The sequence below is a fragment of the Acartia tonsa genome, chromosome 15 (genome assembly GCF_053477335.1).
Source record: "Acartia tonsa isolate MP-2025a chromosome 15, ASM5347733v1, whole genome shotgun sequence".
Lineage (NCBI taxonomy): Eukaryota > Metazoa > Arthropoda > Copepoda > Calanoida > Acartiidae > Acartia > Acartia tonsa.
Genome location: NC_137274.1, coordinates 28,060,460 through 28,077,574, shown reverse-complemented (window position 1 = coordinate 28,077,574; position 17,115 = coordinate 28,060,460). Strand labels below are relative to the sequence as shown.

General features: G+C 31.8%; 1 protein-coding gene across 1 annotated transcript in view; it reads right to left on the bottom strand.

Annotated features, from left to right (window-relative positions):
* Positions 1-5,117: 5,117 nt before the first annotated feature.
* Positions 5,118-17,115, bottom strand: part of LOC145307222 (patronin-like) — a 30,871-nt gene continuing 18,873 nt past the window's right edge. The window contains exons 15-18 of the mRNA XM_080149599.1: positions 9,377-9,482; positions 8,681-8,795; positions 6,099-6,172; positions 5,118-5,383 (exon numbers count right to left, since the gene is read on the bottom strand). Of these exons, the coding sequence (XP_080005725.1) occupies positions 5,248-5,383; positions 6,099-6,172; positions 8,681-8,795; positions 9,377-9,482 (431 nt within the window). The 3' untranslated portion in view covers positions 5,118-5,247. The remainder of the gene's footprint in view (positions 5,384-6,098; positions 6,173-8,680; positions 8,796-9,376; positions 9,483-17,115) is intronic.

Below are 17,115 nucleotides of genomic sequence, written 5' to 3'. Positions count from 1 at the left end.
AATCTGTAAATTTTAAAGGCTGCAAACGGCCAAACGGTGGAATATGCTCGCACAGAATTTTAACCGACGAGAAAAAGCCTAACACAGTTAATTCGCAGTGTACATAAATGCGCGAAAAATACTTATTTTATGCGTTTTTTCTTCAGTGAAGCTTTCCCTGTGCATCATTGCATATTTGTTGGCCACCTCCTAATGCTGCTTAATACAGTGTACGTTCAGCCGTTTGGCAGCTAGCAGCCTTTAGATATTCGTTACCAGAAATATTTTACCGTGAACTGCAGTAGATCCAAGTTTTTTTTAATCATAGCGGCCAGTGAGTAATATGTATTACCCCAAACCACGGGTTTATAATAAATATATATTATCAGAATGTACAAATTATTATTTTAAAGACTTTTATGATAAGATCATGTAAAAAGAACTTTGCATGGTTGAAAAAATGTTTTGTAGTATTTTTTATATGATTCGAAGAAGGCTATCTATTTGTTACTTAAAAAGGGGGGGGGGTATTACAATAGCTTTAAAAACTTATTGCCCCCGAATTCTTAATGTTTTAAACATCCCTACAAAATACTGAGCGAAGGAACGGGGGGGGGGCGGATAACACCCCCCCCCCCCACATTATTTTCAAGCACAAATATATATATTAGGTTAGGTATATAAAATTAAAATGTATAAAAATATGGTAAAGTGGTAGATTAATTATAAATTAATAATGTATAAATTAGAAAAAATATAGGTTTAGTAAAAATGTTAGGTAATAACTTAAAAATGCATAAAATTAAAAATTATAAAACTTTTTTTTCATTAATTTGTTATACTAATAATTATATTGTTTTATTTATATGAATTGAATAAATGTGTAAAAATTAGCTCCTTTTGCATAAAAACAGGTCTTTACAGCTGCCAAACAGCCACCAGCCAGCCGCCAAATTAAAGTTGTTTTGCAGCCTAAATATTTTTTCTGAGGGGGATGGGGTGTGCTTGCAGAGAGAGAGAGAGAAGAGAGAGAGAAAGAAAGAGCTAGAGAGAGAAAGGGAAAAGACAAATTTTAGAGAAAGAGAGAAAGATAGAAAGTAAGACGTAGGTACATAGAGAGAGAGAGAGAGAGAGAGAGAGAGAGAGAGAGAGAGAGAGAGAGAGAGAGAGAGAGAGAGAGAGAGAGATAGAATGAGAGGGAGAGAGAGAAGGGTGGGAGGGAAAGTGCTCTAGAGAGAGAAAGAGAAAGCGAGAGAAAAAAGATACAAATTTTAGAGAAAGAGCTAGAAATGAAAATGTAGGTACATAGGGAGAGGGAAAGAAAGCGAGAGAGAGAGATAGAAAGAGAGAGAGAAAGAAAGTTCTTAATATTGATAGCATCCATAACGACTAGTTGATGGCTGGCCAAGAAAGGTGCCAAGCCCCGAGATAGATAAAGAAAGAGTTAGAGAGAGATAGACAAAAAGAAACAAGGATGACAACATCCATAAAAGCGAAGCTCTGAAATGGAAGGATAAACGGACATTACCACTTGTATAATGTCAGAACTGAATAATCAGAATGCGAATGTATAAGAGTCAAAGTAAAATTGTAAGTAAATTTGTTGAAAAACTGCTTGATACAGGATAATGATTATGGACATACTTACATTTTTAGGACTTAATTATAGAGTTGCTTCGCTTATAATATTGTACTTTGTTGTCCTAGGAATCAGTATACCAAAAATCAGACCAATCGGATAATTAGGTCACATACAAAGGGGGGGGGGGGCGAAAGTGACACTTTTTGAAACCAAAACTAAGAGTCAACAAAGGAACTCAACTAAAAAAAGGGTTACAGGTCTGAGATTTTGCATGGCAGTTGCTTTATAGGGGTACAATATGGAACTGTGAAGAAACGGCGGCGCAACCGCCGAAAACCGCCGTTTCCCGCCGTAATTTTTGTTGCCTTTTCTCGGCGGTTTTCGGCGGTTGCGCCGCCGTTTCTTCACAGTTCCATATTGTACCCCTATAAAGTAACTGCCATGCAAAATGTCAGACCTGTAACTCTTTTTTTAGTTGAGTTCCTTTGACTTTTAGTTTTGGTTTCAAAAAGTGTCACTTTCGCCCCCCCCCCTTTGTTGTTAAAAATGTAAAAAAAATCAACATGTTTAAAATGGACGTACGGACATTTTGGTAATGATTATAGAGTTGCTACGCTTTCTAACTCGTACCTAACTATTACAGGAATCACCATGCAAAATTTGAAATCGATAGGACAATTCTAACATGCCTAAATTAACGAAAAAAGCTATTTAAAAAAGTAAAAAAATCAACATGTTTAAAATGGACGTACGGACATTTTGGAAATGATTATAGAGTTGCTACGCTTTCTAAATCGTACCTAACTACTAAAGGAATCACCATGCAAAATTTGAATTCGATAGGACAATTCTAACATGTCTAAATTAACGAAAAAAGCTATCCGTTACGGACGTACGGACGGACGGACCGACCCTAATTATAGAAAAGCTTCGCTTTTAAAAACTTGAGAGAGAGAGAGAAAGAGGGAAGGAGAGATATAAAGATAGAGAGAGAGAAAGAGGGAAGGAGAGATATAAAGTTAGAGAGAGAGAAAGAGGGAAGGAGAGATATAAAGTTAGAGAGAGAAAGAAACAAAAGGTTCTTTATATTGATAGTGACTGGTTGACAGCTGCCGAGCCCTGCAGACTGGTTGATAGCTGCCGAGCCCTGCAAACAATAATAAAAAGGTACATAATTATCATTGATGATCTAAGAATTCCAAAAATAAATGCAAAATGTGGAATTTTGAGATTTACAAAATGTAGTACATTGTAAAAGAAAAGTGGAGTAACTAGGGATCTAAAGGGATAAGACAATGGCCGATAAATTTAAGTACATTCCCAATGATGATATACAGTTTACCCTTTGTGTATAATGGTAGTTGAATCGTCTAAACAAACCAATCAAAATTCAAGTCACTAAAATTATTGAACTAACGAATAAAAAAGTTATCATAAAACTTTGGGGACTAGTGTAATAAACAGCCTCTACTTGGAAAAAAACACATAAAACAAATTTAAATGAAAATCCCAGGAAGGGAGGGGACATTGGACTGTTTATTACACTAGTCCCCAAAGTTTTATAATAACGTTTCCTTATTCGTTGGCTTAATAACTTTAGAGACCTTTATTGAACATTGATTGGTTGGTTGATTCAGTTGAGTACTAAACGTTGCAATCAACCACTATTAAAATCTACATATAAGAAGTAATTTTGTGTATCATCATTGGGTATGTACATAAATTTATTGGCCATTGTCTTATCCCTTTAGATCCCTGATCTTATAGCATCACAGGAGTAGTGTTTCAAACGCAAAAAAATGCTCGATTACAAAAAAATATTTTTAAAAAAAGTTCTATTCTACACTAAAATGGAGCTTTTTAGTTTAAGCTAAGTAATACAGAAATTTTTAAAAATAAAAATATTATAATTTTTTTCCTATTTTACAAGGGAAATATTACGTATAACCTTTTCCAGTATGGCTTCGAAACCAATAAATATCCGCTGGATTAGAACCGGTTCGGTCAGCCATACTGAAAAATGATGTACAACATCGTATTACAGACATTTTTCACGAATATTAAAATAAAAATTATAAACTAATACCAGTGTTGTTAGCAAGGGCCTTCGGCCCCGGGTCTAACAAAACTGGTTTTAATCTTATAATTTTTCATTTTAATATTCGCGGATAGATGTCTATTATATGATTGTATAAATAACTATCCTACTAAAACAGACACGACACAATTTTATATCTAACCACTTTTTCATTTCAAAATCTGGGAATATATAATAAGAGGATCATTATTTCGCGTAATTGTTTAAAGTTAGGTGTTGGGTTGTAGTCAAATACTCTTATTAAGCTAATTTTAAAATTAAACTAAATCTATTTTTTGAAAAATTTTAAGTTTGAAAATTTCAAGTTCAAATTTGATCCCCTAAGAGCTTAATAAGAAAAACAAATATTCATACTTTTCAATTCTTTACAACTTTGCTTTTATGAAGTTTTTCATAAAACCTCTCAATATATAATTTATTTAAGGCTGAATTTCCGTGACCTTAGCAAAGCAACTGATAAAAATGGCCATTGATTAGGTAACTCCCTTCAGGAGTGGTTTTATCAAGAACTTTATAAAAGCAAACTTGTTCAAAATTTTAAATTAATAATCTTTGCTTTTCTTGACATGATTGTTTGGTTACTCCTAGGGGATGAAAATTGAACATAAAATTTTCAAATCTAATTTTCTCAAAAATTAGATTTAGTTGGATTTTAAAAATAGCAAAGGGTGTTATTAGACCTACTTACTGATACAATTGCACAGGCATTTTTGCCTAACACTAAAATAAATCATCTTGCCATGGAACAGTGAAATATATTTAAAAGAGAAAGGTATAAGACAATGGCTCATAAATTGATGGACATCCCAATGATGAAACACAAAGTTACCCCTTCTGTTTATTAAAATTAGTGGTTGAAACGTTTAAATACTCAACCTAATAAATTAACCAATCAAAATTCACTAAAGTTCCCAAAGTTGTTAGGCCAACGAATAAGAACAGGTTATTATAAAACTTTGGGGACTAGAGTAATAAACATCCCATTGTCCCATCTCTCTCTGTGTTACGTATTAAGAGCATTTGACTGTAACACAACACCCAACTTTAAGGAATTATGCGAAATTTACACAATTTCTTTTTACGATCAAGATTTGAAGATTTTTGCAACTTAGAAGGATAATTTAAGCTTTTTTTCTTGGTGTATTGTATCTATTAAGTTCTAAAAGTAACAATTTTAATCAATATTCTGTGGCCAATCAGAAGTAATCTTTTCAAAACTACTATTAAACTGACCAATCATTGGCCAGCAAATCATATAATTACTATGACCAATCAGATGCAACTATAAAATTAGCCAATAAAAGGCCAGAACTATTAAATTAACTGACCAATGAGTGGCCAGGACTATTAAATTAACTGACCAATGACAGGCCAGTAAAAATGTAAATAACCAATAGTAGGTCAGTGATCAATCTAAAAGGTCAGTTTTCTATCTAATTGACCAATTATAGGACCGCAAAAAATTTAAAGAACCAATAGCAGTTCAGTTTTCTATCTAAATGACCAATAGTAGTTCAACATTCAATCTAATTAACCAATGGTAGGCCAGCACACAATCTAAATGACCAATGGTAGGCCAGCACACCATCTAGATGACCAATGGTAGGCCCTTCTTGTCCGGGAGCCTCGTTTTCTTGCCCAACCAGAGCCCATTGTGGATTGTGAAGGCGTCGATTGTAACAGTTAAGTGCTTCGTGTGGATTTGGGTAAATTTCTTTCCACCTACAGACACAAGTGACACAATTTTAATATATACAGGGTGAGTCAGAAAGTTGAATAAAGATCACATGACTAAATCTAAAGCTCCTATTGGTTGAATAAGATCACATGACTTAATCTAAAGATCCTATTGGTTGAATAAAGATCACATGAATATTAATATATATAAGTTATCCGGAATTTTAATGTTATGGGGAGATTTGAAATATGCATCAAATTTTAAGGATTTTTTTTATAAAATTCGTTTTTTGTATAATTCTTTATCTAAAAGCGGAAATGCACTTTAAGTTAATTAATTTTGACCAATAGGATAGGTGGATTTTAAACTACCTGCGCTCTAATTGGTTGAATGATGTACGCCATCCAATCAGAGCGCAGATTTTTTAAATCCACAAATCACAGATGCCAAAATTAATTAACTTAAATTGCATTTCTGCTTTTAGATAAAGAATTATAGAAAAAACGAATTTTATAAAAAAAATCCTCAAAATTTGATGCAGATTTCAATTCTCCCCCTAACTTTAAAATTCCGGAAAACTTATATATCTTAATGACTATATCTAAAGCTCTCATTGGTTGAATAAGGATCACATGAATAAAAAAAAAGGCTCCTATTGGTTAAATAACAACCACATGATAAAATCTAGAGTTCCTATTGGTTGAATAAAGATCACATGACTAAATCAAGAGTTCCTATTGGTTGGATAAAATTATGTTCCTGAATTGTATTTATAATAGTTGTCTATCATGTTATCCACAATTTGTTTCGGCCCGTTTCCATAAATTTTAAACACCTAAAAAAAGTAAAATATTTTCTCATATTCATTTGAATCCGGTGGATAGGAACCGGTTCTCATCCATACGAAAAAACTATGTCTAGCATCGTATTATATCCAGTTTTCTATGAATATAAAAATGTATAATCATAAGATTAAAACTAGTTTTCTAGCCCCGAGATGCCAATGTACATTTTATAACCACGGAAAGCTGTTTATAATACCATGCAAGAAATAACTATTTTTGTGCTTTGGGTAAAAAATACTTCGAACTATTCATCACACCCCACCCGAAGGCGTGTTAGGTTAGAAAAAAAACCCCGCAGAAACGGTTTACACAGGATGTACTGGGACCTTATAGTGAGTTCAGAACATGCTTTCCCTAAATTGAGTTAGTACCTTCCCATAGTAGAAAATTTTAAAGTTACTTTTGGTGATCAAATTTTACTTTTATTTTTAGACCACCTTCACCTAACCTGCTTTATTGTCTTATTTTGTCTTTCATGTTAATCATGCAAATTCGTTCACATTACAGTTGAAATGACAGATATTGGAGCTTTCTAAAAAGGTCTCTAACATTTTTCTAGCTCTAATACTTTTTGAGATATCTTATTTCAAAGTATTGTTGTAAAATCATCTTTTACACAGCAAAAAGTTGAAATAAAAAATTAGTTATTTTAGAGAAAATTTCAAGTATCTTCATGTAAATCTTTCTAATTTTGCTCCAAATTGACCAAATTGGACAGTTAAGGTGCCTAAAACTATCTACATTCAATGGACAATCCAAATCCACACTTTTTGAGACATTATAAGTCAACAGGAGAAGGCTAAAATGTAATATCAAAGAAACAAATGTAATTTAATTTTAATTATAAATCACTTTTTAGGCATTTTTAATGATGTAAAATGTGTTTTAAGGTCTAGAAACTCATAAATGATTATGATTTATTATTTTTAAAAATCTCAGTATTAGTTAAGAGTACCTAATAGTGTTTATTAACAAAAAAAATGTGGCTTAAGAATAAATTGTTTCTTTTATTAAATATGAGATTATCCATGAAAGTCTTAAAAATACTATGATTTCTTATTTAAGGTGGCAAAAACTAATTTTGTTTCATAAGGTTATAAAAAATTTAAAAGGCCAATCAGCTATTCTTAGAAAAAATTACTAGAATTAGTAGATTACATTTGTAAACTGCTTGGAAATGCTTAAAATTCTAACAAATTTTTTGTTTATTTTCAATGATTATGGCTATTTTTCTTAAGATATGTTTCTATTGGTTCAAAATATCATATGATTGTGTTTTATTGGCTTTCTCATTACAAAGTCACAACTTTTTACACCATAACTTATCTTAAAATCCTTGCTAAAGTCGATTAAATTTCAATTTATTTAAATAAACAGCAAATATTTTTTCCTTTAGCATTTTTAAAATTCACTTCATCATGCTCCTGTTGAATTATAAAGTCTTAAAAAGTGTGGATTTGGATTGTCCATTGAATATAGATAGTTTTAGGCACCTTAACTGTCCAATTTGGTCAATTTGGAGCAAAATTAGAAAGATTTACATGAAGATACTTGTAATTTTCTCTAAAATAACTAATTTTTTATTTCAACTTTTTGCTGTGTAAAAGATGTTTTTACAACAATACTTTGAAATAAGATATCTCAAAAAGTATTAGAGCTAGAAAAATGTTAGAGACCTTTTTAGAAAGCTCCAATATCTGTCATTTCAACTGTAATGTGAGCGGATTTGCATGATAAACATGTAAGGCAAAATAAGACAATAAAGCAGGTTAGGTGAAGGTGGTCTAAAAATAAAAGTAAAATTTGATCACCAAAAGTAATTTTAAAATTTTCTACTATGGGAAGGTACTAACTCAATTTAGGGAAACCATGTTCTGAACTCACCATAAGGTCCCAGTACATCCTGTGTAAACCGTTTCTGCGGTTTTTTTTTTCTAACCTAACACGCCTTTGGGTGGGGTGTGTCATCTATCATTCTATCAATCAATCAATTCCATCAAACTATCTGACAATCTATCAATCTCTTCAGTAAATCTATCAATCTATCAGTAAATCAATCAATCAATCTATTTTTAAATAATGAAACAATCGATTATTAACGAAATCTATCAATTATTAATCAAACAATCTAACAATTTTTTATTGAAAGAATCAATACATCTATTTTGACAACAATCTATAAATCTCTTAATTAACCAATCTATTCAGTAAACCTATCAATCTATTGTTGAATCAATTGATTAATCAATCAATGCATAAATCAAGTTATCAATCAATGAACTAATCTAAGAATTAATTGTTGAATAAAACGATTAATCAATCAATAAATGAATCAAACAATTAATTAATCAAATCAAAAATGCATTAATCAATGAATCAATTAATGTATCAATCAACGAATCAATCAAACAATCAATCCAAAAATTAATGGTAGATTTAGTCTAACTATGAATCAAAAACTCAATCCATCAATCAATCAATGAAAGATTAATGATTACCTCTTCAGTGTCCGGGTAGAAAGCGTACAGAGCTCTGAACTGTAGACGATTGTCTCGGAAGAGAAGAAGGAAGTGTGGACAGTCACACCTCTCTATCTCCTCCAACAGGCGCATCCTAAAATTAGTGGTTGAAACATTTGAACACTATCCAAATAATCAAAATTCAATAACAGTCCCTAAAGTTGTTAAGCCAACGAATAAGAAAACGTTATTATAAAACTTTGGGGAATAATATTATAAACAGCTCAGTCTCTGACAAGAATGATAACATCCATAAGTAGAGGAGCACAAAAAATCCAATAGATATAGACAACCAGAAAAAGTTCATGATAAAGCAGATGTTCAGTGGTAAAAAAGTAAAGTAAAGAAGGAACACCTACTTATGCCAAAAAATCAAAGAAAATCACGAAACATGTATAATAAGTAGATAAGTTTTATGTCTTTTGTTGCATAGATGACAGACTAACTTACAAAAAAAATGTATTTAGTGTTAATTCACCCTATAATAAAAAGAAAACTTTTTTGGTTTGTCCTTAAAATATCCCACTTAGATAAGCACCGAACCAATTGCGTTCTCCTTTCAAGGGGAACTAAACACATGTCTCTGAAAGGTTTTAGGCTATCCTAGCTAGCCTAGTCCTATAGGTACTACATCTAAATAAAAAAATTCAATTTCGACCTAACCCAAGCACTGACCTTGTTTCTCTATTGACAGCCCCCGGGAAGACGACAAATTCTATGGCATTCATGACTATTGGTCGGTTAGACTTGCTCACTGGTTCTCTATACAGGCGGGCTGATACTAAATATTTATATACAATCAATCAATCAATAAATTAAACAAAGTAACAAACTGTCAATCTATAAATCTATAAATATATCAATTAAGGGGGGGGGGGCAGGAAGTTTTGACACATTTGCGTAAACCTGGTGTATAGGCTTTATCTTTGGACTGAGAGGATATGTTATTAAAGATAAAATCATTCTTATATGATGAATTTCCCACAGATTTAAGATTTTTTTGGATAGGCCTCCAGGTTCTGGAGCTCCAGGTCTCCAGGTGGTCTCTGGACAGGTAAAAATTTAAAAATACTTTTTTTTTAAAAAGAGTTAGAGGTAAGCTTAAGATACAAAATATGCATGTTTTTTCTTCAAATATGTGAATAACATTTAAAAAGAAGCATATTTTGTTTTATGAATTGACCTCTAACTCTTAAAAAAAATAGTTTTTATTTTTACCTGTAAAGAGGCCACCTGGAGGCCTGGAGCTCCAAAACCTGGGGGCCTATTTTTAAATCTGGGGGAAATTCATCATACAAGAATGATTTTATCTTCAATAACCTATCCTCTCAGTTTAAAGATAAGGCCTCTACACCAGGTTTACACAAATGTGTCAAAACTCCCCCCCCCCCTTATTCTGTCAATCAATCAATCTATCTTTTAATCTACATGGTTTTTCAAGAGAAACGTTTCTTAAAATTCCTGTGCTACGTATAGTATAGGAGCTACTTGATAAAATGTTTCAACTTACTTAAAACTTTTCAACCATTCTCATATTTTTCAATGTAGCTCCTTAACTACATATAGCACAAAAATAGTGCTTATATTTCCAAAAAATAGAGTTTATGGCGGTATGCATAATGTTTTTCTACTATTAATACAAGCTGCGAAATTTGAATTTTAAAATGAGCACATTTTTTTAACAATCTTTGAATCTGTAGTTCTTCAAAAAAAAGGCATTTGGAAAAAGCGGTTTTTAAGGCATATGTTGAAAAAATCATTCTTAAATATTTGAAACATTATTTCCCAAAATAGGTTTTCCAAATACATAAAGCATTTTATATAATTTTTGGCATTATCCTCTTAGGAAAATTTTTATCAATTTTGAAAATTTGATTTCCCCCCCCCCACGACAGAGTTTGAATTTAATTTAAGTCTTTGCCTTTTTGCCTTGTCCTACACTTTCCCTCCTGCATTTTATCCAGACATCATATGCAAGGCTAATAGTGTAAAGGGGGAGAAAATAAGGGGAAGGTGGGGGGCGCAGAAAATGTATTTAAATTTCGCGCTATTGATGAAAGATGTTTTTTTGTCGGGTGGTAACTCAAATTTTCAAAATTTCAAAAAACTAATTCAGGTTAGGTTATAGGCTAGAGAACCAAGCGCTGCGGCCACAGATGTTCGTTGTCGGGGGTACTCTAATTTTCTAAATTTCAAAAAACTATTTTAGGTTAGGTTAGGTTAGGGTATAGGCTAGGGAGCCGAGCGCTGTGGCCACAGATGTCCGTTGTCGGGGGTACCCTAATTTTCAAAATTTCAAAAAACTATGTTAGGTTAGGTTAGGTTAGGTTATAGGCTAGGGAGCCGAGCGCTGCGGCCACAGATGTTCATTGTCGGGGGTACCTTAATTTTCAAAATTTCAAAAAACTATTTTAGGTTAGGTTAGGTTATAGGCTAGGGAGCCGAGCGCTGCGGCCACAGATGTTCGTTGTAGGGGGTACTCTAATTTTCTAAATTTCAAAAAACTATTTTAGGTTAGGTTATAGGCTAGGGAGCCGAGCGCTGTGGCCACATATGTTAATATTTTGGTAAACTTCTTTGCTAAAGAGTGTTAGTTAACTGTGCAATTTATATTTATATTAGCTATGTACTCAAAATTTCGAAATCGATAAAAATATTACTAAGAGGAAAATACCTATTTTTTTATTTTCTATGCATAATTAAGAGGAAAATACCTATTTTTTTATTTTCTATGCATAATTAAGATTTTAAAAAACATTTATCTTGAAACACACTGTATCTTTAAATCTATTAATAAATCTATCAATGAATCTATCAACGAATCTATCAATCAATCTATCAATCAATATATCAATCAATCTATCTATAAATCTATAATCAATAAATTAATCTATCTTTTAATGTATAAAGCAATCATTCAATAAATCAATCAATCTATCTATCTATCTATCAATAAAACAATCAATAGGTATATCAGTCTATTAATTAATCAATCTATCAATCAATCTATCTATCTATTAATAAATCAATCAAACAATTTATCAATCTTTTAACCAATCATTTAATCAATCAATAAATATACAAATCAATGAATCGATCAATCAAAAATCAATCTTTCAACGTATATATCAATCATTCAATATAACAATAAGTATATCAATCCATCGGTACAATCTATCAATAAATCTATCAATAATTCCATCATTCTATCAATAATCTATCTATCAATCAAAAAAATCAATCTATCTTTAAAATATATCATCAAATAAATCAATCATTCAATACATCAATCTATCTACAATCAATTTATCAACAATCTATCTACAATCTATCCATCAATCAATTACTAAAACTTTGGGAACTGGTAGGTACTTACCTCTGCCTGACCTATAACAGGAAGTGGTGCTGGAGAGAGAGGGAGATGGGTAGTGGTGAAACAGAAATATTTAAAAAGGACTTGTTTTAAAATAGATGGAAAGATAGATAAGAAAATATTCTTGAAACAGTTGTATTTTAAAGCGTTCAGACAAATTTTTATATTGATATATTATAGGATATTGTAACAAAATATCTCCATATCTCCTGCTGTGTTGAATACATGCAGAAATTGTTCTATGCTGCTTATACTTTCTTTACACGTTAAATTTACTGTCAATTCAATTAGAACAGTTTTGATTGTCTTTTAAAGTAAAAAGCTCTTTATGTATTTATTTATCGGTCTCACATAAAAGAAATATTTTTTTAAAAAGTCACATAAGAAAAACAATCCTAAAAATACAACATTTATGTTTATGTGCAAGTCTTAACATTTAGTTAAGTTTTGAACAGAGATGTTCTTGTTTTATAATATCAGTTAAATTAGAGGGGGTATTTTGTGCTAAAGAATTTGGATGTATGAAGATCAAGTATTTCCCAATATGTGCCCAGTGGGGGGGGGGGGGGTAAGAAAAATAAAGATTTATGCTGAAATCATTCATTCCCATATAGGTGTGTATACAAATCAACACATTTTTTTACAAAGAAAATTATTCACAATATGGTGCTTTCCCTACAGCAAAGGCTTTAACCCTGCAGGGCATATACTTGTGGTAACTTAATCCAGCGGGGCTACTAATTATCCTAACCTAACCTGACTTAAAGTAGAAAATAGTATACACAACACAAACTACTCCCCCATAATATAAGTCAATGATTGTTTGTTTAAAATTAAAAGAGTGAAGCAAAGTAAACGAAACAGTTTGCACTGATTTTACAATTAGCTAAATTGATGCATTTGTGTTATTGAAGACACACCACACATGGGAAACATTTTGAAGAAAGAATGTCAAGTTAATTGCACCCAATATATTTGTCTCAAGTTTACACGTTAAAACAAAAAGCAGTAAAATTAGTCCTTTATATTTTTGGGGTCATAAAATTTTTCACAGGGATGTAAAGGGATAGGACAATGGCCGATAAATTGATTTACATCCCCAATGATGTAACACAAAAGCACCCCTTCTGTACATTACAATTAGTGGTTGAAATTAAACACTCAACTCAATGAACCAACCAATCAAAATTCACTACATTCCTCAAAGTTATTGAGCCAACAAATTAGTAAACATTATCATATTTTGGGGACCAGTGTAATAAATAGCCCAATATCCCCTCCCTCCCTGCATATTTACACATGGATTGACAAGTTTAATTGCCCCCAATTAATATGTCTCAAGTTTACACTTTAAAACAAAAAGCAGGAAAATTTGTCTTTTTTTTAGGAGGTAAAAATAGAGTTCAAATTTTATTATTATTCAAATTTTAATATCAAAGTAGTAAGTTTCTTTGTCTATAGCTTAGGATTTTTATAACTACGAAACCTATTGAGTTCTCCATTTAAGGGAAGCTTCAATTTGGTCCCAGTTTTATTTTCAGCTATTTTATTTTCAGATGTATATCTTGGGATGGTTTTAGGCTATTTTTCTTCCCTTTTTTACCTTTCTAAAACAGAGCCCCTGAATTCTAAGGGCACGGCTGCTAGTATTTTATAAGATGTTTACTTTTTTGAAATATTTATCAAGATTCTTTGAAATTCTTAGAATATACTTTTTTCATGAGAAAAACAGTTAAGTTTTGTACAATATATGTAGATTAATTAGCTGTAGAAAGGGAAATAAGTCATAAATATCTGGGATAGAAATATGTAATCAAAATTTTAATTAATGTTGATCTATTTTAGGGAATCAATTTATATATATACAGGGATCTAAACTACTGTACTTTCCCAATGATGATACACAAAAATATCTCTTCTGCAGATAACAATTATTGGTTAAAAGGTTTGAACAATCAACAAATATCTAATAAAACAATAAGACATTGTTCAGACAATGAATAAGAAAACATTATTATAAAACTTTGGAGACTAGTGAAATAAACGGCCCATTGTTCCCTTTCTTCCTGTACTATAAAATAAACCCCTACAATTTAAGATTTTAATACAAGATTTATCTAAAGTAAATCCTTCCCTATCCTGGATGACAACACCCCCCACTATAAAAGACATTTTTGTTAAATATGCTTTAAAAATATATCTTGTTACAAGAATGTAAGATGTCTGCTTTTTTAGGATAAGAAACAGGTCATAAATGCAGGGATAAAAAGGGATAAGACAATGGCTGATTAATTGATGCACATCCCCAATTTTAATACACAAAATTATCCTTTCCGTATATTACAATTAGTGGTAAAAACATTTGGACACACAACTTATTAAAATTCTGTAAAGGTTCCCAATGTTGTTTTGACTTCAGGGACTAGTGTAATAAACAGCATAATGTCCCCTCCCTCCCTGCCAAATATGTGTTAACACTAACTAAAAACTAAAAAGGTCACTGACATATTTTCACATGGGTTGTAAAAGTCTTCATGTTAGGGGTAAAGTGATAAGCGATAACTTTAAATAAAAAAACAAAGATAAAATAAATTAAATTTTTATAAATAAGAAATATTCATTATTTCAAATTGAGTTCAGTACTATCAAGATACCAAAATAGAATTTAGTAAAAAACAGTTATTTCTAATGGATATATATATAAATTATTTATATTGAATGCATATGAATTATTCACCAGGCTCCAAATAGAATAGCATTAAACCTGTTCTGGTTCATATTATTTTGTATAAAATAAAAGATATTTAAAAGATCAATGTTATTAAAATTATTAATAGATTTTATTTGTATGTTTTTTTTTAACATTTTAACACATTTGAAAATCCTTTTATCCCTAAGAAAATAGTTTAAAATCAATACCTCCTACCCTGTGAGAATTTTTCTGTGTCAACATTAAATTTAACGGGTCACTTTAATTTGAGACCCCCTCCCACATAAGCATTTTTTTGTGTTACTATCCAAATTTAAAGGGCCAATTAGAATCCAGAAGTTTATGGAGGGAAAACATGCTTAACTGTGATTAGTTAGGTAGTTTTAACTATATAGAAGTCCCGCCTTTTTTGTTTCATTAGTCAATTCTATTTTTTAAAGCAAAGCTTTTCTATAATAAAGGTTGGTACGTCTGTCTGTTATGATAAGCTCTGTTTATTAAATTATAAGGTTAGAATTGTCCTAATCATTTCAAACTTTGTATAATAATTCCTATAAAAGTTAGGTTCAACTTAGAAAGAGTAGCAACTCTATAATTGTCACCAGAAAGTCCATACGTCCATTAAAACATGTTAATTTTTTACTTTTTTGACTACAAATATTTGTATGTTAAAATTATCTGATTCATTAGACATTTAATTTACCTTTAGGATGGTATACAATAGGTTAGGTTAGGTTAAGATATGAATAAACATCTAAGCCCCCCATAGGGGTTAGGCATTTGGAAAACCTTTAGGATGGTATACAATAGGTTAGGTTAGGTTAAGATATGAATAAACATCTAAGCCCCCCATAGGGGTTAGGCATTTGGAAAACCTTTAGGATGGTATACAATAGGTTAGGTTAGGTTAAGATATGAATAAACAAATAAGCCCCCTGCAGGGGTTAGGCATTTGAAAAACCTTTAGGATGGTATACAATAGGTTATGTTAGGTTAAGATATGAATAAACAACTAAGCCCCCCGCAGTGGTTAGACATTTAATTAACCTTTAGGATGTTATACAATAGGTTAGGTTAGGTTAAGATATGAATAATCAACTAAGCCCTCCGCAGGGGTTAGGCATTTAATTAACCTTTTAGATGGTATACAATAGATTAGGTTAGGTTAAGATATGAATGAACAACTAAGCCCCCCACAGGGGTTAGGCAATTGGAAAACTTTTAGGATGGTATACAATAGGTTAGGTTAGGTTAAGATATGAATAAACAACTAAGCCCCCTGCAGGGGTTAGGCATTTAATTAACCTTTTAGATGGTATACAATAGGTTAGGTTAGGTTAAGATATGAATGAACAACTAAGCCCCCCGCAGGGGTTAGGCATTTGGAAAACCTTTAGAATGGTATACAATAGGTTAAAGCCCAGTTCACAAAAGACAAAGGTCGACCTCTGGAAATTTTAGGTCGACCAATAGAAGCTTTAGGTTGACCGATTTTATAGAGGTATTTGTGGGTTGTACTTGTTTAGGTTGACCTCCAGAAAAAATTGGTCGACCTTCAAAAGTTATTTGTGAACTGGGCATAGGTTAGGTTAAGATATGAATAAACAACTAAGCCCCCCGCAGGGGTTAGGCATTTGAAAAACCTTTAGGATGGTATACAATAGGTTATGTTAGGTTAAGATATGAATAAACAACTAAGCCCCCCGCAGTGGTTAGACATTTAATTAACCTTTAGGATGTTATACAATAGGTTAGGTTAGGTTAAGATATGAATAATCAACTAAGCCCTCCGCAGGGGTTAGGCATTTAATTAACCTTTTAGATGGTATACAATAGGTTAGGTTAGGTTAAGATATGAATGAACAACTAAGCCCCCCGCAGGGGTTAGGCAATTGGAAAACTTTTAGGATGGTATACAATAGGTTAGGTTAGGTTAAGATATGAATAAACAACTAAGCCCCCTGCAGGGGTTAGGCATTTAATTAACCTTTTAGATGGTATACAATAGGTTAGGTTCGGTTAAGATATGAATGAACAACTAAGCCCCCCGCAGGGGTTAGGCATTTGGAAAACCTTTAGAATGGTATACAATAGGTTAGGTTAGGTTAAGATATGAATAAACAACTAAGCCCCCCATAGGGGTTAGGCATTTGATTAACCTTTAAGATGGTATACAATAGGTTAGGTTAGGTTAAGATATGAATAAAGAACTAAGCCCCCTGCAGGGGTTAGGCATTTAATTAACCTTTTAGATGGTATACAATAGGTTAGGTTAGGTTAAGATATGAATGAACAACTAAGCCCCCCGCAGGGGTTAGGCATTTGGAAAAC